The sequence below is a fragment of the Ursus arctos genome, unplaced genomic scaffold (assembly GCF_023065955.2).
Source record: "Ursus arctos isolate Adak ecotype North America unplaced genomic scaffold, UrsArc2.0 scaffold_10, whole genome shotgun sequence".
Lineage (NCBI taxonomy): Eukaryota > Metazoa > Chordata > Mammalia > Carnivora > Ursidae > Ursus > Ursus arctos.
Genome location: NW_026622764.1, coordinates 63,740,990 through 63,764,164, shown reverse-complemented (window position 1 = coordinate 63,764,164; position 23,175 = coordinate 63,740,990). Strand labels below are relative to the sequence as shown.

Genomic DNA, 23,175 nt, shown 5'->3' with positions numbered 1-23,175 from the left:
ACATTTCGGGGTTTTTTAGGTTTTTTTTTTTTAAGTTTCTGCTAACATCAATATTTTTTTCCCTCAGAATCTAAGGTCTGTTAGAAGGATAGAAAGGGTACTTTTTAAAATCTCCTAGTTAATTCCTTAGATGTTATCCTTGCTTTTAGGAAATCTCAGAGGGAAAACTAAAATGACAGCAGAAGTCCACGTTTTAGAGGGAGTGGGGGAGCCTAATTATCAGCAAAGTGGGACCATGTGTAAAAATGTGTACAAAGCAGGTTGAGGAAGCAGAAGGTTACCACTGAGACATGTCCATGCTGCTTTAGGAAAAGGAGCAACCTCGTTTTTCAAAGGTAACAGCCAAAAGTCTTCCTAACTTTGTTTCTTTATCCCATGGAGTTGGGATCTATATGGATATAGGGTCATTTGGTTTGGAATCAGGGTAAGGCTGTTTCCAATTGCATTCTAGCCCCCTCGAATATATAGACAAATTTGCTCACATCCACAAAGTTACCTTACAGCAAATTTGCGTATCCGGGAGAGCCGCCCCTGCGGGCATCCCCTTCCCAGCCTCCTCCAGGCTGCAGCTCCGGCTCCTCCTTCTAGGACATCCTTTACAGCACCGCTCTACCCACCCAGAGGCTGGCTGGCGCCGCCGCCCCCCCTCCCCGGGTCTATGACTGTCTGGTTGTATCAGAACTTCCAGAGGGCGGGCCTGGCAGGCAGCGGCCCTCAGAGGAAAATGTATTTAAAAACCTAAAATGGCTATTTGCAGCCTATGAAATCTCTTTCCTCTATGGCTCTTTGTGAGCCTTCAAAGGCCACATTTCAAATTCTGATTTTCTGGCTTATTCTACGTGGTCATAGTCCCACTGTTTCTAGTGCTATCATGCAATTTGACAATTTGTTGATCATGGGCTTCTAATTAGCACATAGATCAATCAGAACCAACGGCTGCCACCAAGAAAGGCTGCAGCTGGCCCGTGCCTCTCCCCCCTGAACAGCTAAGGGAAAGGTGCCATGACCTAGATAAGTTTCTTCGAAGTTGTTGCTAACTTGTATGAACAATCATTATAACGATATGATGTACGCATGCATTCTTTTGCGACAGTCACGGTGCTGTCATGTATAACAAAGGATGGGTAGATAGATTGTGGTGCATAGGACTTTCAAGCAAATGGGCTTGGAGTGAGGAGACCTGGCTGCAAATTCTGGCTCAGTCATAAACTTTGCTACTGCAGGCAAGTCACTTACCGTAGCCTGTCTCCTCATCTGTAAAATGGGTACAAGAATACCCACTTTGCCTATCTCACTGGTTTATTATTAGGCTTACCCAAGATGCTTCCTAACTTTTCCCACTTCATAGGAAAGGAGAACTTTTGTTTAGCACCCTGGGGTAAAAGCAAAGGTTTTGAGGCTGGAGGTGATTACGTCTAGACTCTAGCTGCCCTGCCTGACTATGCCAAGGGCTGAGATGATTGATATCTTTATACACTTGTACACCAATTGGGAAGCTCTGCTCTATGAAAATACTTAAAACAAACCTTAGCCGTATATCTATACACACATTCACCATTCATAAATATTCTCCTGTTTTACATCTCTACACATAAAGTGCTAGAATAGAGCTACCCTACGACCCAGCAATCGCACTACTGGGTATTTACCCCATAGATAGAAATGTAGTGATCTGAAGGGGCACCTGCACCCCAATATTTATAACAGCAATGTCCACAATAGCCAAACTATGGAAAGAGCCCAGATGTCCATCGACAGATGAGTGGATAAAGAAGATGTGGTATATATACACAATGGAATATTACTCAGCCAAAAACGAAATCTTGCCATTTGCAACGATGTGGATGAAACTAGAGGGTATTATGCTGAGAGAAATAAGTCAATCAGAGAAAGACAACTATCACAGGATCTCACTGATACGTGGAATTTGAGAAACAAGGCAGAGGATCAAAGCGGAAGAGAGGAAAAAATAAAACAAGATGAAATCAGAGTGGGAGACAATCCATAAGAGACTCTTAATCTCAGGAAACAAAACTGAGGGTTGCGGGAGGGGAGGGGGGTGGAGGGATGGGGTGGCTGGGTGATGGACATCGGGGAGGGTATGTGTTGTGGTGAGCGCTGGGTGTTGTGTAAGACTGATGAATCAAAGACCTGTATCCCTGAAACAAATAATACATGATATGTTAATAATAATTTAAAAAAAAGAAAAAAAACCCAAAAATAAAATAAAGTGGTAGAACTCAGCCTATGGCCATCACGTAGCAGAGCATGAACCAGACCCCAAGCTCTTGTCCCCTCGGATGTAGTCTGTCTCAACACTGTGCTTTCAATCATACCTTACCCTTATAATTAGTGATTTGGGGGGAAAAATACTTGACTCATCGCTATGGTGGTAATTTAGAGAAGTGGGACATTTTGTTGCCTTCAACTCACAGCCAGACCACTCGAAGCAGTAGAAAGGTTGGCAAAACTTCTATCAATGCGCTAACCATGTTATTCTTGTTCTGTTTGTGCTCATGTCCATCTCTACATGCAAATGTCTGTCTTCTACTCTGGAGGGAAGAACATTAAACCAAGGTACAGAGCTTCTATGTGTCCATGAGGGTTATGGTAGTATCTAGATTATACAGTGGTTGGGAAGAACAGGATCGGTTCATGTATATGTGAGGTGCTTAAAAGAGTCCTGGGCGGACTTTGTAAGTGAAGCACTCCATGCATATTTATTACATAAGATTCAAAACAAACCTTGTCAATCTGTTGTAGAGAGATATAGGGACAAACTATAACAACTGTGCTCTGGAGAATTCTTTCATAAAGATGTATCATTAGACTCTAGTACTCAAATAGCAGCAGCAGCATCTGGGAGCTTTTAGAAATTCAGAGCCTCACATCTACGACATTAGAATCTGCATTTTAACAAGATCCCCAGGTGACTCGTGAGCGCATTCAAGATTGAGAAGTGCTGCAACTTCAAGGCTTATGTGGAGACCCTTGGGTCAATTGTATTTTTGGTGGGAATCATGCAAAAGCAGGACTGACTCAGAAAATCGGCTCTTATTGATGTATTCAGAATGTAGGTTGGGGCGGGGGCTGGCGACCACGTGCGTGCACCTCCCCAGTCAGAAGGCAGCCCCATGTGAATCGAATGAAAGGCTCTGTGCAAGGGAGCATGAGAGCACACGTCAGCACGGATGCATCAGAGGAGCAAGTCTGAGATCCCGTCACTGTTCCGGCATGTTTGCGGGGGAGGGACAAATCCGAACACGACACTTTACAAAGGAGGCGATATCATTAGGAAATCTGCAGTTTTAGAAAGAACGTTCGGAGTACGTGTAGGGAAAGGAGAAAGTCACTTACCTTCACCCAGGGGTGCTCCAGGACCTGCACAGCTGAAAATCGCTGATCAACATCGACCAACAGCATCATGGTGATGAGCTCCTGCGGAAGGGAACGTTTGAGTCCATTTGTCTCATTTTTATGGCAAAACTCTGAGCATTTTCATATGCGGAAGTTCTCTTTTAGTTTGGAAAAGCTCTAAATTTTAAATATATCAACTCAACTTATGCAGAGCCATCTAACACCTTTAGAAGTTAAAGGTGAATACCTAGAATTACAAATATATGGCTTATGGTTGAGAGAAAAAAAATGAAATGAAGATTAGAATACATTTCATTAAAGAGCATTTAGTAGAGAAGAAATTATACAAGTTAAAGAATTAATATTCCTTTGTCTAGAATTTCGCGCTTTAATGGCAGATTTCTAAGTTAGTTTAATATAGAAATCTGTTAACATCGCTTCAAAAATTTCCACATCAATCAATACCAATAAAATGGAACTATTAAGAGGCAAATGATTTAATGGTTCTGAAATTAATGAGACTTCCTCATGAGTTCAAAATGATCTGGGCCAGGAAAGCACAGCTTGGGTTTTAATGATGAGTCTGTCACACATTTTGTCCACTCGGATTAGAAGTTCCCATGTAACAAAATGGTTAGATATGTGTTATCCCATTCCTTACATTCATGGGGTCTGAGGGCCGTTCTGTGATGGGGATGATTTATTTCCACTGATGTAGAGATTCTACCTTAAAGTTCTCATTATGTTCTTTTCCTGCTTCAGGCTCCTTTGTGCAAGAAGGCCTTCATTCACTTTCCAACATGGGCCAGGACTTATTAAAGCAACTATTTGGTGTGACACCCTTTGCCAGGTGGCATGGGGGTGCGGGAGAAGGTCCTATCTGTCAATGACTTTGAGCTCTCTTGTTATGAGTGACAGCACTGAGAGGTAGATAGGGTCCTGAAGAGAATTGCTCATAGGCAAAAATACCTCTACCCCCACAGAAAAATTCAGGTTTTAAATTGAAATCGTACTCAGGACACAGAAAAAGGAAAGGCATATACACTGAATAATCAAAAGTCAATTATTTCTCAACATCAGTTTTTCAAAAATTTAAGTCAATGCTTGGAGACATAAGTTTAAGGAATCAGTTAAAAAGTTTTCTTTTTTATCTCAAGTTCTACCAGTGTCTCCATGTAACATTTTTATAGTTTTCTTGGAGGTTGATCTTATTCATTCATTTTAATACATGTTAAGCTCTAGTTATATACTGGTCACTACATAGGCACTGATGATACAGCAATAAACAAAATACACAAAAATCCTTGTCTTGATGAAATTTGTGTTCTAGTGGGGGAAAATTAGAAAACAAATGACATAAGTAAGATATATCCACCTATCTAGAAAGGTAGACAGACAGAGAAAGGTAGTTAGACGGTATACCAGAAGGACATGTGGGTGTAAGTGCTACAGAGAAAAATAAAGCAGATGAGGAAGATAAGGTGAGCTAGGTAGATTAAAGCTGCAATTGAAAACAGGGTGTCCTGGGAAAGCTTCCCTGAGAGGATGAAAGTGAGTCGAGACCCAAAAGAGGTAAAGTCATAAGCTATGCTGAAATCTAAGGTGGCCTAGTGTGGGTCTGGTGTAGAAGAGGCTATAGCAATGTAACTGGAGTGACAACAGGGAGCGATGAAGCCAGGGAAACAGAGACACTTGATAAGTTGGGATGGCTACAAACAGTTGACTTGACGACCATGAACTCTTGGAAAACCTGGTAATTATAACCACAATGGACAGAAATTGTATTTACAACATCATTAGGTCTCTTTGCACAAAATGAGTCAAAATCAATAATTGCATTAAGACACACAGACTCTCAGGAAAAGGAAAGGCACTGGAAACCCACCTTTGCAGAATCAGAAACGTTATCCCAGTATGGAGAGGGGAAGTCCACTTGCCCCATCAAAATCTGATCGAAAAGCACTTCCTGGTCATCACCGCTTCTGTTTAGATGAACCACAACAAGGAAAAAACACAGCACTAAAATGGCAACCCGGGATATGTCTCTTCACTTTTATGCATTTGAGCCCTTCCTTTCCCCATACGTGTTTAAAATGTGGGTTTTTAAGCCATTTAAAATGTCAGTATGGAACTGTTTTGGACAATTAGGAAAGAACGAGTCTTTAAATTATATGAGGAAGATTTATGAAAGGCATGTAAATGAGTATGTACAACACAGGAAAAATAACAGGCACTGAAAGTGAAGTTCTTATGTTCCTTTCCTGCTTCGGGCTCCTTGTGCAAGAAGGCAGAATGGATAACTCGGAGAACACAGAAATGCTTTGTCGGAGCTGAATAAAAGATGGCCGCCCTTACCCGCGGAAGGGAGGGAAGCCGCACAGCAGGATGTACGTGATTACACCAGCCGCCCAGATGTCCACCTTGAGGCCATATCTGCAAAAGTAAGCGACATTAGAGTTAGCAAAAGTCAGGCCAGGACAAATGACGGGCCATTGGCAAAATAGAGTACTCTACTATTCTAAACCAAAAACCAAACTAAACAAAATTAAAAAACCCAACAACAAACACTAAACTAAAACCCTCCAGCCAAACGGAATTCAAGGAAAAGATAATAAGAGAGAGAGAGAGAGAAAGACATATGAATAAAAATCGAAGTAAAACATGCCTAGGATCATATCCAAGTATCAGTAAGTGAGAGGTTTCATCAAAAAGGTTTATTGTAGTCATATCAATTTTAAGATAGGGATGGACCCTTGAAACTATCTAAGTCCCCCATATTAGAAAAAATAATTACATATAGGACATTTTCCAATTTGTAAAGCGCTGACCTACGTTATCTTATGCTGTTTTTCCAAACACTCTACATTACACAGGATATTATTGCCTGTTTTATAGAGGAGAAAACCGAGGATCAGAGGGGTAAATAGTTTTGCTCAAGATCACACAGTCAGTGGCAGCACAGCTGGGTTCCAACCAGGGTCTCCAGGAGCCCAACTCAATCCTCTTTCTCCTCCCCGGGCCCCTCCCTCCTGGCAGGCTGTCAGAGTACTCACGGTAGAAAACTAGAAACCGTAGCTATACCTGAGGCAGCATGCTCTGAGGGAAGTCAGGCAAGGTCACAGATGTGGGCTCCCAGCTCACTCAAATTTGGTGAATAAAAAAGGCTTCATTACCCCACATCCCACCTTAGGGATTTCCCGATTGGCATTCCCTTCTCATCTATTCTGTTCCTCTGCCTTTTTGGTCAATGGTCAAGCAGTAAAACTATCTCTGACGGCTCACAGGGGAGGATACAACTTAGACCCTTAGGTGTGGGTGGGTACCCCTCATTGAGGGGGAAAAGTAGGGCCGTCTCCCCTTGCTGCACCACCCTTCCCCAATCCTTTTGTATGAGGCTAGTGCTTCAGAACTTCGCCTATGATCCCGGTAAGATTCACACAGCCCTGAGTTCAAATGCTGACTCAACCACCATCTAGTCATGAGCTTCCATGATACCCAACCATCGCAGTGAGATCATTCATGTGCAAAATGGGATTCACACCATCTACTGGAGGAGTTAAGAACAAAATAAAGGAGCTTAAGGCCTGGCAGAGAGTAGGTCCTTAGTAAATGTTAGGCCACCCACCTTCTTCCCCCATTCTAGAGATTTTCGTTCATCTGATACTGCTGCACACAGAAACCAGAAAATTCCCAGTGGCTCTCTGATGCCTAAGGGTGTTTGTGCCGCACAGATAATCAATGGACCGCCAAGAGAGCCCAAATGAGACTGGGACGGGAGAATAAGGACAGCTGAGAGAAATACCCACAGGAGACTGTAATCATGGCACACAGCAGCGTCTGTTTCTTTTATCCAAAAGCGAGTTAATTACCATCGCTATATGTTTCTCTGTTAGTCCGAACATTTTTTACTCTGGGGTTAATAGCTGCTGTTCTACCTTTAACAAAGGCCACATGGAAGCCTTGAACAAGATTGCCGTAATTGGCAACTTGATTGGGGAAACAGAGAAAATGGCTCTCACTTTAAAGTTAAAAAAAAAAAAAAAAAGAGTTGAAAGAAATCTGATCGCTAAATCTGTCTGGATGGGACAGAGCTGTTTTCTCCTTTTCTTGAAGCAGACTAGCTCTTTGGCAATCACAACACTCCAATAAACCACGGGAAGCATTTACCCAGTTTCCGCGATGATTTCCGGAGCCACGTATGTCGGGGTGCCACAGACTGTGTACAGGGGGCCGTCTACAATGGTGGCCAGCCCAAAGTCACCCAGCTTCAGCGATTTGCTGCCATCTTGGTGTTCGTACACCTAAAGTAAAAGAAAAGAGTGAAATCACCTTACAACCAAAAGCTCGAAAGCTCTTTCTTGAAGGAACGAGGGGCACTGCCGTTTAAATTTAAGGCATTTATCATAAAGGGAAAAAACAGGCAATTATGCGACGATATACACACAAGAATATCTTTTTTTAAATTACTGCAGAATTGGAAACAGGGTGAACAGCCAGCATACGGAAATTCAATAATGAATGACAGAATGTTGATACAGTGGGATGCTACATGACCATTAACGTGGTGATGTGGGTTTCTGGCTATTGAAATAAATTATTTGGGAGAAGTAAGGACAGATTTCAGACTGGTTTGCATAAACTGAAAAAAATACGTGCAAAGAACAATGTCTGAAAGAACACAGTGTTAGTATGTCTGTCTCCGGGTGGTAGGATTATGGGAGATTTTCTTTTTCTTTGCTTATCTGTATTTAATGTTTTCTACAATTAAAACTGATTTGTGTAATATAATGAAATAGAGAAAGTCTCTAGTGCAGTACCTCCAATTTATGAAAATAATTACCTCTCTGTGAATATGTAAGAAGCTTTAAAAATACAGTTCTTTAGTAATTGAAAAAAAAATCTACACATATATTACAATAGTTTATTTTCAGTGGCCCACATTTCCAACAAAATCTATTTACATTTTTTTTATTAATAATTGAAAGGGATATTAACATTTCATTTCACCTGTGGCAATTTGGAAAGATTTATCAGGTGCAGAGTCAGCATTCCGTCCAGGTTTCCTTATTAAGGCAGTAAAAGTCTCTAGTCTTTCACCCAACAAATCAAGAAAAGGATGCATGTGACCATAGGCAAGTATTTATACCGCTTTAATTCCAGCCCATGATCAAACCGAACGGGTCTGCTCTTAGGAGTATCCCGAACAACTTCTACTGTTTCAAAGGAAAGATCAAAGGGCATTCAGCATTCTAATTCAGGGCCCTCCGTTGGAATCAATAAGATAAAGAAAACCACAGTAAAAAGCTAGTATTCCCAGCAAAGGCGGGAGATGCCTTGAGGAAATGGTGAAGTTTTCCATGCACATCAGAATAATGCCCCCAGCACGTTGAAGCCCGCGTGGTCTGTTGCGGCCCTGTGATCTTCTGTAGTTGAGACAGCAGTCTGAACCTCTTGCCCAGCAAGACACATCTCCACACATCAGGAGCGCCACTACCGCCCACACACCACGTCTCCCTTTCTTTGGAGAAGGCAGATTAACTTCTCATTTCCCCGTAGCCTAAAGTGCAGAAGTTGGACCAGCTAAGCGGCAGCACCAGCATCGGTCGTTTGGACCTGTTTTGGCAGAGCCGGGGAGTCCGATCTCCCCTTCTGGAGAGACTGTGTCTTTTCTGGGCAGAAAATATTTGTTTACATTTTCTCCACACTCAGAACATGGAGTCTTCCCCTTAAGGGCTTGACCACCATCTAGTTTGGGTCCTTGGGCAGGTGCCCAGAGGCTTGCGGGGTCACCTGGACGTAGGCTGTCAGGGCAAAGACCGCGGTGTGTCCCTCGTAGATGTGGCTTTGCCCGGTTGTCATCGAGGATGGACACTGACCTCCCTCCTTTAACAAAGCAGCTCTCCAGCCCATCAGCAGGAGCAAGTTTGAGTTGGGGACTCTGAGGCATTAGAGCTGCGAAACACAGTGTCATCCCAGCCTACACGTTCTCGGGCAAAAGAAATCCATAGTCTTAGCACCTCAGCCATTCCGGTCATTCAAGTGACAAGCAAATGTTTTTCATGAACAGAAAGCTGAGATGGAAACATCTAGAAGGTCATCTAGTTTACTACCCAGAGCAGAATTGTTTACTTCCTTAATTCCATTTTGTTAGCAAGAACCTTCCTAAAATGCAAAATAATCTCTGGCTTCGATGTTCTGTTAGGTCCATACATCCAGCGAGCGTGTTTTGGGAGGCTGCGCACATGTCAAATTACACAACTCCATTTACGCAGGAATTTTACGATTCTCCTCTAAACATACTGTCTGTAATCACCTAACTTGATTCAAAAGTTGGGCGAAAGGAGATGTTGGCAGATCCAGTCCTAGGTCACATTTTGGTTCTGAATATGACCACGTACTTCTCCTTCATGTAGCAAAGGTTTTCTTTTTGAGCGTCTAGGTTTAAATAGGAATCCCACCTCACATACAGCCATATGCCAGTTATATTTAATATACTGAACCATAAAGTTCAAAGTTTCAACTCCGAAGAGGAAAAAAACACCAAAAAAAATCTTACCTAAAACAAAGAAAATTAAGATTCCATAAAAGTAATCGTTCTTTTAAATAAACCAACAGCATTTAAATAAAACACACAGAATCCATCATTTTCATGTTCTTTTTATCTCTATCACTTCCACAATGTCCCCTTCCTCTGCTTTGAAAAAGCCTATAGCATTTTCATGAACATAAAGACGTTAACGTGACGCTTATGACAGACAATAAGAACGAGAGACAAAGGCCTAATCCATGTAATTGAAAACATTTCTAGACACAACTACATTAGCAATGCTTCGGCAAAATGTTTTTGCAGGTGAATAAATGTCCAGGCCTCTCGTTTGGAATTCTGTTTAACTTACTTACTGTCAGGCAGGGCAGGAAACAAGGTTGCTTTGGGTTTTTCTCTGTCAACACTTTGGGAGAAGAATACAGAAGAATATATTCCAGCGTTTCCTCTCCTCCAATGGGAGAGCACCTTTCCTAGGCTGTATAATGAGCCCACCTCACAACTGGGGTTCCCCATTAGCACTTGCTGCAACCCGAGCTGGGCTCACCCTTATCTCTTACCAAGCCACTTACAGAGGGGCCCGAGTGAGGCCATTTAAAAATGTAATGAAAACTCTGTTAAAATCACAGATTGCTAAATACATCTGTTTCAGACACACACGCGTGCGTGCGCGCGCGCGCACACACACACACACACACACTCACAAAACCAACTCCCCAAAGTATTTTCCCAAATGGCAGCTATAAATGTACTTTGAACTAAGTTTTTAATTAAAAGTTAGGAGTTGGAAAAGCCTCTAACAAATTCACATTTCCAATGTGGAGTCCTTGGCTTATACCGCTCCCTGAATCGATTCTGACTTTGTTGCTCTGCATGTCTCCTGGTCCTGACCATCTTCCAGGAGGGACATTAACAGGCTGCAAGCACAGGCCTGGGCAGCCCGATCCAGCAAGTGGGGTTCTGGTGTAAAAAAAAAAGAACTCTTTGCTGTAACTGTATTTTAAAGCCTCCATAAAACATGACCCACAAGTGAGGCGGGAGTACATTGATTGTCAATCAATGAGTATTCACAACATGAGATATGATTTAATGTTCATCCCAAGCCCTTTAAATACTATAGATGTTCCCCCACATTTTAAACACTGAGGGGCTATTAAAGAGACGGGGATTAGTGCAAATTACCAGTATGTAGTGCTTTCACTGTTTTAACTAAGCAATAAAACGGTGTAATTGTACAACACTAATTGAATGCAGCTACACATAATTGTGGGCTGCCATATGTATCCTATTATCATAAAGACTGTCAGTATTTTGTAAGCTACTCTTGTGCTCATTGCAGATGGCTACAGTCAGAGAAGTTGTTCTCTAGGGTTTATTATATGGCTATAAAGACATCCCATGATTTGACAGACTAAATGTGTTAAATGGCAACAATTATGAAAAAGGTTCCAATTAAAAGCTGAAGGCATGTCCCACCAAGAATAGATACAGGGAAAGGTCAGGTATTAGGTTTTTGGCACACTGGCATTTTACACAGGGTTGTTCCTTTTTTGAAGGAGAGTTTTCTTTTTGTTTCTTTTTCATTTATTTGGGGTTTGCAGTAGCTGGGACTTGCTGAACAGTAGATGTTTGGGCATAGGCCTGATTTCCTTTGGATTAGAAACTGAGACCATTTGGAAAAGTTATTTGAAAAAATAAAAGATTTAATATATAGTCATAAAATGCAGCTGGCGACCATAAAATAATATGAAAATTCACAGATAACCTGAGCCCAGGCAAGTGGTTTCTGAGATTCCCATAATAGAGAACTAAAAGCTGACTAACATAGCAGATGTGTTGGAACAAACATAATTCTCAATGTTGCTGTGAATTCAAGGATAACCCTGTTGAAATGCTGGCTAATGAATCATTAATAGCCACGGAAATATTTTTCACAGAGGAGCTCAATAGGTACTAAAAAATAATTTCACCAAATAGAACTGAACAAAAGTGGCATGAAATTGACAAAGCCATGAAAAAAAGTCGATTTACTTTTTCACAACTACGGTATCCCTTAAAAAAAGACACTGGTTTTCCTCTGGCCAGGGAATATGGCCTTTACAGTCCCTTCTAAGGAAAATGAATTAAATCTAAATCTTTAATCTTGAAGAAGTGAAGTAAAACAACATTAATGCAGAAAATTATTTCACAAAATGTACTTTAGGGTCCACAGGCTTTAAAATTAAACCTCCCGGGAAAAAAAAATTCTTAAAAAAACCAAACCCACTTTATACCTATGTGTAAAATCTTTGTGAAATCAAACATTAAATGAAATAAGAAGAGTCAACATTGTGTAGAAGTCAGAAGAGAGGTAACAATATCAGAAGCAGAAATAAAATAGCTTTCAGAGTATTACTCTAAAGATATCTGGGAAGATGACGGATGAGTGGGGACGCCAGGAAACCCAATTCTCATCCTCACTTTAAAATAGTCATGAAACTATCCGAAAGTTCGCTGCAGCTGCCGTGAGACCCAGGCAACAGGCACATTCTGGATTCTGGGAGCTATTGCACATACTAGCCATTTGCGAAGACTGTGGGAACTCAGTGTCATTGCCATTTTTAAAACTCGTGTTACATTTTTGTCACACAAGTAATACCCAACATGTCATTGTAGGAAAATTAGAAAAGACAGATAATTATGGAGGGAAAGGAATTAAGCTCACCCGTGATCTTGACACCTAGAAATAACCATCGTTAACATTTTGGGTTATGAACTTCCAGCCCTTTCTTTATCTCTCTCTCCTGCTTTACTTTTTCCACTGGACAATATACCCTGAGTGAATAAGCTTGTATCTCCATCACGATTTTCAGTGGCTACTGGATTTTCCATTGTATGGACGCACCGTAATAATAACCCCAACAACGACTACCGCTATTTACCGAGCACACAGGATATGTCAGGCATCGTGTTGAGGAGTTCACACTCGTAATCCTATTGGATCTTCACAACAACCTAGTAAGTCACCTTACTGTATTGTGCAGATGAGAAAATCGAGTCTCAGAGATGTTGCCCTGTTGTTCAACATTGCACAGCTGGTAAGTGGCAGAGACAGAACTTAACGCTTAAGTACGTCCAAGTCCAAGATTTTAACCACGATGTCCTCCTCCCCGCTCATCGTGCCATTATTTAACTAATTAGTGCCCTGGCATAAGTAGTTTTATATTTTTTCATACTAAAAAACACTGAGATGAACATCCTTCTATATGTATACAGCTCTGATTTTTTTCTCTTTAGGTTACATTTCCAGAAGTAGAATTATTTGGTCATAGGATACTCCTACTATTGAAGGTTTCAGTTCTTTATTACCAAAGTACCTCTCAGAAACCTTCTATGAACTCACTCTTACACCAAGACATAGGAGATGACTGGTAGTCTAATAACTTTTCCAAGACTATATGCTATTATTTATCAATCTTTGTTAGTCCAATAAGACCATGTGGACCATGTCATTTTAAATGAGATGAGTGATATTATTTCAGTCCTTAATGACAGAAGGGATGAGTAGCCCAGCAGACAGAGCCAGGCCAACCGAGGTAACACACTACACTTTCCTGTCTTCTCCCATGTGCAATCACAGGTCCTCGGAAGAGGGCCCTCGGCAAAGGTGCTGGTAAAGTAACTGGTATATTATTGTACTAAATAATGTTTTGGGAAAATGTTGTTTTTCTTCTATTTTTCCCTTAACTTTTATCCAAATTTGGAAAGCAGAGGTTTTTTTCCCTAAACACCTATAGAAAATGATCATTCAGTTTCTGCTTGGACATTTTCAATAACCATAAGCTATGTGTAATAAAAGCCATTTAACTTGCAAACAGGTGCAACTGTTAAAAAGTTTTTTCTTATATCACTTTGAATCTCACACCCGGGAATGTCTGCTCTTTGAGTTCAATACAGCACAGAAAAGGCTTCCCATCTTCCATCTGGCAGTGTTTCATACATTTGACCAGGGCCACCATGCTCCACTTTCTCCTTCTGCAGGCTAAACTCCAGGCCCCTGACGTGACGTGCTCACATTCCTCACCATAGGGGTAACTGGCATGAGCAAGGCAGAGAACCCTCTTGATGGCAGCACTCTTTCAGTGAAAGGAATCGAGGGGCACTTTTTAGCAGCCATATCCCACCGAGGCTCACACTGAACTTATGGCCAACTAATACCCTTTGACACGGTCTGGCCAACTTTCCCATTACTGCTTTTTTGCAAAGATCATTAAAACGACGACACCAAAACCACTTAGTCCGTTCGGATTTATGTTTCTCTCTTGTCAAATTTCCTCTTACTGATGTTGGACCCTCACAGAGCCAAAGACACTTTTGGATCTCAGTCTGTCACTTGCTATAATACATCTTCATTTCACATCACTAATAAGGCTGATTAGGGCAGGGCTAGGGACAGAGTCCTGAGAGGCCCCTGGCTCCCTTCTTCGGGGTCCCCCAACTGTTAATCAACACTCTGCTGGCTCAAGATCCTACGACAGTGGACTGACCACAGATCTACTCAACTGTGCTTTTGCTATGGCTTCTAGATGCAGTCTCTCTGTGGCACTTGCTTGTGTACCACTGCAGTTAGCTATCTTATCACAAAATGGGCTTATTTGGAGATTAAGGGTCATGGGATTAAGGCTGGAGGAAATCTGCCATCTCATGGGCTTGGGGATGGCTTGAACTGGAAACCAAGAGGAGCTGGAGCACATCATCACTAGGTCACACATGGTCATCACGTGGAGAGAACACGATGCCTTACTGCTATGTATAACCCGTTTAGTGAAAATGACAGTCACGTCCTAGGCGTGCCACTTTGATGGGCAGCCAGGAGCAGGAATAAACACCTGAAAGAAAGTTTAGAAAGTTTCTAAAAGAAAATTTCTGACTAAGACAGGCAGATTCTCTGAGAAACTGCTTTCTTCCAGAGAGTATCAGGGAGTTTAGAAAGAAAAAGTTTTTTGAGCATAAACTTTTATATTTCAAGAAAATCACTGTTTATTTCTGGGATCTAATAAAAACTAGTGATGCAAGTTATAGCTTTGCCAGTAAATAATTTTCCTAAGGAGGTGGCATCTGCATATACATTTTAAAAGACCCTCCCAGTTCCTTAGTAAAGAAACTCGGGCTGCTACAGAGAGTTTTTCCTGCCAAGGGTGCAAGCTTGCCATCTAGTGGTGACTCCTGCAAACTGAAGGCAGTTGATCCCAGTAGGACGGTTTTGGTGGTTTTGTTCTTTAAAAAGCAAAAAGTCTGTTTTAGCTATACACTATCATCACACACACACACACACACACACACACACACACACACACACACACACACTGGTCCTGTGCATAACGTACAGCTGGGGAAACACTGCACTTCCCCCACTCAGTGGCATTTAGACTGAGGCCCATGTGAGCCCACAGTGTAATGAATGAGTTGAAGGATAGCTTGGACCTGTCATGCTGGGTCTGTCCTCTAGTCTGTGAAGAAGTGTCACTCATTCACTCACTCTTTCATCTCATCCACCCTCTCATCCCACTGGTCACTCCTCCTTATTATCATTAAGCTCCAGGCCTGACGGAGCAAAAAGAACCATGTAAAGATCATTGGCCTGATTAACTTGTGACAACAAAAACAAAAGAAAACAAACAAGACAAAAACTTGGAAATGATACAATAATAAAATTATAGGGGGAATTTGTATTGGGTCAATTCCCAGTTTTCACCCCAAATGTGGCTGGAAACATCACTGTAAATCAAATCATGTTTTCTCATTAAGAGACCTTGACCTGACAAATACCTAGACTTAAATAGATCAATATAGATCCTTGAGGCCAAGCTACAACATTTTTGTATAGTTCTATAAGAATAAAAAATAAACAATAAAAAATTCTGGAAGTTCTATATATGATACCATATAAAATGAAATCTATAGCTGAATTAGACACTTAAAAATTATACTTTGCTAGTTATAACATTCAACATTTAACTGACAAAAATCTTGTTAGCAACCCAACAATTTAGGCTTTTTCATGGTCCCTTAATAAAACAGTAATGCAAAGTGTGTAGTGAGGCCTTTTTACTTATTTGGTAAGTTTATTTATTTGGTAGTAAGAAAATGGACTGGAAATCTTTACATGAAATTTATCATAGCATTTTTCAAAAACAGTCTCCAGCTCTACATTTTGTGAGGAGATGGCAAATCCATGCACGGCTCAATGGTAAAATTTTAAAAGCAATGTCAAAAAAGATGCAAGATGATTTTTACAATATACAATTTGCTGTGAAACAGTTTTATTTTTAGGAATAATTTAATTTTTATTACAAATAAAAGGGGAATAAAAAGGAAGGAAGCTAGTAGTTCCATGTTATCTCTTTATCTTCATAAAATCCCCATAAAGGAGGCTCAAAGGAGTTAAGAAACTTGTTCAAGGTCGTAAGAGCAGCCACTGGAAGAGTGAAGCACTTGGTATTGAACTTTGGTCCATCTGACTATAAATCCTTGGGATGTGAATGTGCTTCCCATGACGATTCTCTCTTATTTCCACATAAAGGTCAATAGAATGTGAAATTAACAGAAGTCTCAAGTTCAATTAGTGATGTGGTCCTAATTCTAGTCTACTTCTATTCTTCTACCTATTTTATGCTATAATAGATTTATCCCTGTAAAGTTCACCAACCCTTATTACTTCCCAAGAGTAAGAAATTACTATACTGGAGAAGCAGTATTACTTCAGTTCATATATATATTTTAAACCTATTACAAATGACTTCAATAGTGTATGTGTATTTCAGATTCTCACATTAGAAGAGAAAGGAAAAAAAGAGTGAACCTTTTTCTTCTTGGGTAATTTGAAAAGTAAAATATGGTAGAACGAGCACAATATTTTCAAAGTGTCCCACAATTTGTAATTTTAGAAAAAGTACCCTGCTAAGTAATCACGTATGGCATTTACAGAAATAGATAACGCTCTGGTGAGAAGCCAGTGGACGATGTCACGCAAAACCAAACTGCCAAGGTTGCGGGGGAGGGGGGGACGAAACTTTAATTTTCAATCACTGAATTTCGGGGTTTAGGGAAGTTTTGAAACAAAGGCCAATTGTGAGTCTGCTCCCACGAGACGCTCCTACATAATTCAGGACACAGGAATAATGAATGCAGACAAGAGAAAATTGCTTCAGGTTACGGCGGCAACTATGCAGAAGAGAATGTTCGGGCTACTGCGGAGATGTGGAATTTGAGGGGCAATTAAGTCAGAGCTCCATCGCTTGACCTCAGCTGCCTCCATTAGCCAGTAGCTGCAAGTTTACGAACATAATTACAGTGAACTAACAGCTTGCGTATTTATTTCTTGAATGCTGCCTATTTTTCCTACTTGAATGTCAACTCCATGAAGGCATCTGTCTCTCTCTGTTCCCTGGCACAACCTGGCACAGAGCCAGCACATAATAAATCCCCCTGATGCACAGCTTCGTGTTGTCTAGTGCTTAAAATCTTGGGCTCCGGAGGACAGAGCGAGGTTGAGATCTTAGCTCTTCCACATGTGGGTTATAATGGCTTTGCGCAGGTCTTTGAACTTCGAGGCGCTCAGTTTCCTTACCTGTGAAATGGGACAGTCATAGATCCTACCCCCCATGGCGTCTGTGAGGATCACATGAGATCAGGAGCGTAAAGCGCAGGGCAAGCGCGTCGGTGGGTCGCCATCTTAGACCTCATCAGCCCTTACTGTGCCCTAGGAGTTGGGCTGCTCAGCAGCTTCTAGACTTGGATGTTCAAATGGGTCATGTGGGGGAGCTTGTTTCAAGGAAGATCTGTACCCTGTCACCCGTCACCAGATTCTAATTTGCTAGGACTGCAGGGAGGCTCAGAAATTTGCATTTTTAACAGGCATCTGGGAGTAGTTCAGATGTAGGGAGTCTGTGGACCACCCTTGGAGAAACACTGCTTTTGAAAGAAAATCCTCAATTCCCGGATTTCTGAAGAGATGGACAAACTAACAGTAATATATAATGCGTGACTCTCGGGCCTGGGTAATGAAAGTAAAAGAAGAACTAGTGTCTTGGGGGGGGAGGGTGGAGAAAATGAGTAGATTTCATTAAAATGCCAGCCTGGATAGCCAGCAAAATTTATGTTACTCCCATATTCACCAGTGACAGCTCCTCATGCCCAGTCTCTGTCTCCTCAGTTCTTTCCAATACTGTCCCCTTCACAACTGGACTAAGAAAGGAGCCTCGTTTGTTTGCGTAAAGAACCCTCAGTGTTTCCCCCAGGGACACGGAGTTCATGAAAAGCAAAACAAATAGTCATAAAGGGGGACAGGGATGTCTCTGATTTTTAAAATCAGTCTTCATTATAATTATTTTTATGCTGAAGGGCTGGTGTCTTTAAAACTCATGCCTTATTGTCTTAGCTTTTAGATCATATTACTGAAAAGTAAATTTGGGAGACTAAGGGCTTCCTTTTACTCCCCCCCACACACCGAAGTAAAAACTTTTAACATTTAAGTGCTGTAGATAAATAAACATACATGTAAATACTCCTCATGACTATTTTGGTCTAGCCCAAGGTGTTAACCGCAGCCCTAGATTTCCCAAGCTCTAGTCCCCCAACCCTGTCTCAGGTTTTTCTTTGCTAATAATTAGTCAAGTACTCCTGATGGCACATTAACCCTTATCGATACGCTTCAAAGTTTCGTTTCCAGCTAGTTACTCAAGTCCAGCTGGAAACTAGCCTTTAAAGCATATTTCTTATCAAAAAAAAAAGAAAGAAAAGATAATAGGAAGGAAAAAAAAGAAAAGAAACATCGATAATTCACTCATGAGGGCTCGGAACTCAAGACGCCTGCAGTTCGCGCTGCTCTTACCAGGAGGTTCTCCGGCTTGATGTCCCGGTGGACGATGTTCAGGCTGTGCAGGTATTTGATGGCGCTGGCCAGGTTGTACAACATCCCACTGGCGTCTCGCTCCGTGTATTTGTTGGTTGAAGTAATGGCATCGAAGAGGTCTCCTCCCTGAGAAGACAACGGCAGGTGGAGCAGCAATTAGCGCACGGTCCAATGCGGCTGCCTGGAGAGGCGACTGACACACGCTCAAGGGGACGCAGAAGCACGCAGGATCTCCGGGCTCTTAGGGCTTCCCTGCCATTTCCCTCCTCCCAAAGGCCCAGAGACTTCATCTGGTGACTTGGCTCCCCGCTGTGAAAGCCAGGGGCATTTCCTCCATGGCTCCAAGGAGTGGGGTGGGGATTCCCTGCCACCGGACAGGCAGTCATCTGCACCGCCCCAGCCAGGGAGCAGAGGCAGAGCCAGGTCTCCAGGGCAGAGGTCTGGTGACCTCCGGGTGCCCTGGTGGCATGTGTGACATGCCTCATACCAACGGCCAGCAGAAGTTCAAAGTCATAACCCCAAACCTCCCAAAAGGAGGAACAGGTAATCCTGCAGACCACACCCTTAACAAAATGTGCGGCTGCCTTATGAAGTGTCCCCCCCACCCCCGCAACACACACACACTCAGTTCCCTTCATTCTCTAGATTGCGCTCTCTCGGAGTGGGTGTAGCGTTTTCTTTTTCAATAATGTGCTTCTTTGTAAGGAGCAGAGAAAAGGACCAGAAACTGTCATTCCAAAGATGAGAGAGAAAAGAGAGGAGGAGGGAGGAGGGTGGAGAAATTTCAAAGAAAGTTTTCTAGGACCATTATTCATCTGAACTTTTGTTTCCCTTGTTCCTTGCTAACTTATTGTTATTTGGAGAAACAGAACGATTTTAGGCTCCAATTTTAGTTCTCTTTGTTGGAAGCCCTTTCAGAAACTTGGGTCTGATTTACTCACAACGTTTGCATCATTCTTGCACACAAAGCACCAAATAGCTGAGCATGGGAGCCAACTGTGTTCGTCTGTTGCCTAACGTGGTGAGGGATTTCATTTTTGTTTCTTAAATAGCAGAAGCAAAATATAGGCCTCGGGGGCTGACGGTTTTCGAATCTCAGTAGCTGGCCTGTCCTCCGTTGCCCTGCACCACCTCCGCTCGGGAGGCTCCTCCCGCGGCCCGTTCAGCCTCGGCAGTTCCCAGCCTAAACCCCTACGTGAGCGTCAAAACGAACACTCTCGCAGCGTTCCGTGTCTCTCCGAGGCAGGGCTGCCGGAGGCGGGTTTACAGGTGGTTTCCGAGCCTCTCCAGGAGGCAGCATTTGCACTGTGGTCCACAAGAACTGCACGCCGCTGCAGTGGGACGGGGGTGCGGCTGTGGATGGTGACCCCGCGATGACGTCACAGTTGTCCTAGCTGTCTCGGTAGGCTCCAGACACCCCGTGACCTCGCGCCTTCTGCAGCGCCAACACGCAGTGAGCCAGTCCTACCCGGGAGGCGTGCCCCCCGCACAGCCCGTGGGCTCCCTCTGCTGGGTAGAAGGTTCTGTGGCGCTCTCCGCGGGCGCTTCTCACGGGGCCGCACAGCCTACACTGCTTCCGGCCTCTCGACTCACAGCATCCAGCGAACGGACCCTTACCTTTCCGTGTGGGATGGTGGCCTTTTCCTTCTCCCTCAAGAAGTGGGCGTTCCTTTCCCATGGCTCCTCACGTCCGGTGCCCCCCTTCATTCCAACCTGTCTCACTGCACCCCTGCCACTAGCTAGACCCATGAGTCGCCTTTATGCTCCAGGAAGGAGATTCTTCCCCCACCACGAAAACACGCCCAAATCACCCTGCGTTCCAAACCTGTCCTCCTGAGGGCCCCTTCCTGGAAGGTCCCTTCGAGTGCCTTTGTCTTTCTAGCTCCTGCTATCAGTCAGGGTCTGGTCACAGGGCCGCCTCCTCCACGAGGCCTGCGTTCCTCTGAACACATATGCAGAGTGTATGTGCACACATCTGCAGGCAGAAGTCTACAGGCCTGTTCCTACTAATTATGACATTTCACTCATGATTGCTGTTACTTCACTGCTTTCCAGAATACAGGCCTTGTTTATCCCACAGCTGCAGGCGCTCACTGGCACACCATCGGACTCCTGAGAAGCGTGGCCCTCGCTACATTTCTCAGGGGGAAATGTTATGGGAGCCTTTCAAGTCAAGCCTGGGGTTGGCCTTCACTTCTTGGGATGCCTCCAGACCTGGCCTCACAGCAGCTCTGGGGCAGCCTAAATTGAAGGGTATGATCTGGTAGTACAATGAAGGAGTCCCGATGCTGGACCTGCACACGCTTTCTGGTCTTGTTAGGCTCTCTTGGTCACCCAGAGGGAATTTGCAAAAGGCTGCTGAGTGAAGCGAGGACCTCCCAGTGGTAACTTAGCTATTGTCACCTAAGCACATGAGTGACAGACTAGGCTTTCCCACCACAATGTGTTCCGAATTCTAAGCCTTTGCCTCTTTCATTTCCCAGCTTTAAATTTAAGTTAGTCTTAACTCTTCAAAAATCAGCCAATAAAAGGGGGCTAATCAATTTTTAACAGCACACAGAAGGGCAACAGGAATGGTTTGAATTTGTTGCTCTCAAAATTAAAGTCATTGTAAAAATATTATCGTGGGTGCTAGAGAAAGTATATTTTACAATATTGGTAATTACCAAACTTTATTTGGCCACAGAGCACCCATATGAAAATCTTCCGAATAACTGAAATCAACCTTTCTTTGTCGAAATAACAGTTTTCTATTTTTATTGCCCTCGGCCTCAAACGTGACAATACCCTTGTGTCCTACACACAAACAAGTCCCACCCCTCCGAAAGAAAAAAATTCTAACACGAACTAGGACAAAGTAGGCTTCATCTGTAAATATAAATAACCACTACAAAAAAAAAAAAAAAAAAAAGCCCACAGATCTAAAGTCAAGCAACTCTGAATAATAAAAGCTTAAAGGACCTTCGAATGAACATTTTTCTATATAGTAACAGATTAGTTTATTACATGCTGTCTTTGTCTTAAATCTTTACAGAAGGAAATGCCACATTCCACAGTGCTGATTCCTGCCACCAGCTGGGGCGTGTGATTCCAAACATGGTTCCCGGAGCCCCAGGCTCTCACTGCCGGGCGCACACAGTTGATGCCGAGGGTGGTGTGACTAATTTACGACACTTTACAACTAAAGTAGAAATTAGTTACACCTTCAGTTAGACTAACATAATGGAAAAAAGGCTTAAGAGAAAATAGCACTGCATGAATCCTAAGGATTAAATTTGTAAAAACTTTTAGTTCCTGAAAATTTTAAATATGGCAGTAGAGGGAACAGGCAAGTCACCTTTCCCTTAGATTCAACCATTTATCAGCATACGGCCGCGTCTATATTCTATGCTCTAATAAAATACAGATGTAATTTTATGCGACAGGATGAGGTTGTGACGTCTACTGAAAGGCAGCAGAATATTTTCTAGTGCTATTTTCCTATTACATCTGTGACTAAAAGTTTAAAGCTTTTTTTTTTTTTTTTGATAAGAGTGGTTGATACCTTTGGATGTAGTTCACGAAAAAGTGCACAGTTTCTATAGCAATGATAACAACGATGATCGTATTGGTACCTAATACTTCTGTGTATTAGAAAGAAAGCACCTTAGTGGGGGCCCCTGGGTGGCTCAGTCAGTTAAGCGTCTGACTCTTGATTTTGGCTCGGATCATGATCTCGGGGCCATGAGATCGAGCCCCACATTGGGCACCGTGCTCAGCAGGGAATCTGCTTCTCTTCCTCTCCCTTTCTCTCTGCTCCTCCCCTCTCCTTAAAAAAAAAGTACATAGTGGGAGTCATCCCTCTTATCTTCACGGTAACACTCCTGGTAGGTACTATTATTCTTCTCATTTTACATTTGAGGAAACCGAGGTACAGAGAAGTACACCCAGGATCAGAAAGCTACATAGATCAAGGCTGGGACTTGATTTACTGCAGTATAAGTCTAGTGTTAATACTCTTAACCGTTACGCGACTACACAGAAATGACAGACTAAAATTGGTGGAAGGAAATGAAGGAGGCAGCTCTATCAGATAGGAACGTGTGATGCCTTATGTGGGTTTATTCTTTTTCCAAGATACACACCTTCACTAATTCCATGACAAGATACAGTTCCGTTGGCACATCCATCTCTTCGATCAGAAGAACAATATTGGGATGCTTCACTCTTCTTAAAATAGACACCTCGTTCTGGATCATATGCTCCTGTTCAAGGGAAAAGTCGCCTTTGTCAATATGCACATCAAAACATACGAGACGCTAACGCCAATGAGTGAAAGGATACTGAGGATCAAAGGAGAGACTGTTTTGGTAAAATATAATGAGTGTATCTTAGATTCTGA

The 23,175-nt window shown here is 42.6% G+C and overlaps 1 protein-coding gene across 2 annotated transcripts in view; it reads right to left on the bottom strand.

The window, feature by feature from the left end:
* DCLK1 (doublecortin like kinase 1) overlaps nucleotides 1-23,175 on the bottom strand; it is a 331,152-nt gene that overhangs the window by 31,585 nt on the left and 276,392 nt on the right. For both annotated transcript variants that reach the window (XM_026493126.4, XM_026493127.4), the window contains exons 10-15: nucleotides 22,919-23,038; nucleotides 18,774-18,920; nucleotides 7,525-7,658; nucleotides 5,713-5,790; nucleotides 5,243-5,339; nucleotides 3,358-3,438 (exon numbers count right to left, since the gene is read on the bottom strand). In XM_026493126.4, the coding sequence (XP_026348911.1) occupies nucleotides 3,358-3,438; nucleotides 5,243-5,339; nucleotides 5,713-5,790; nucleotides 7,525-7,658; nucleotides 18,774-18,920; nucleotides 22,919-23,038 (657 nt within the window). The remainder of the gene's footprint in view (nucleotides 1-3,357; nucleotides 3,439-5,242; nucleotides 5,340-5,712; nucleotides 5,791-7,524; nucleotides 7,659-18,773; nucleotides 18,921-22,918; nucleotides 23,039-23,175) is intronic.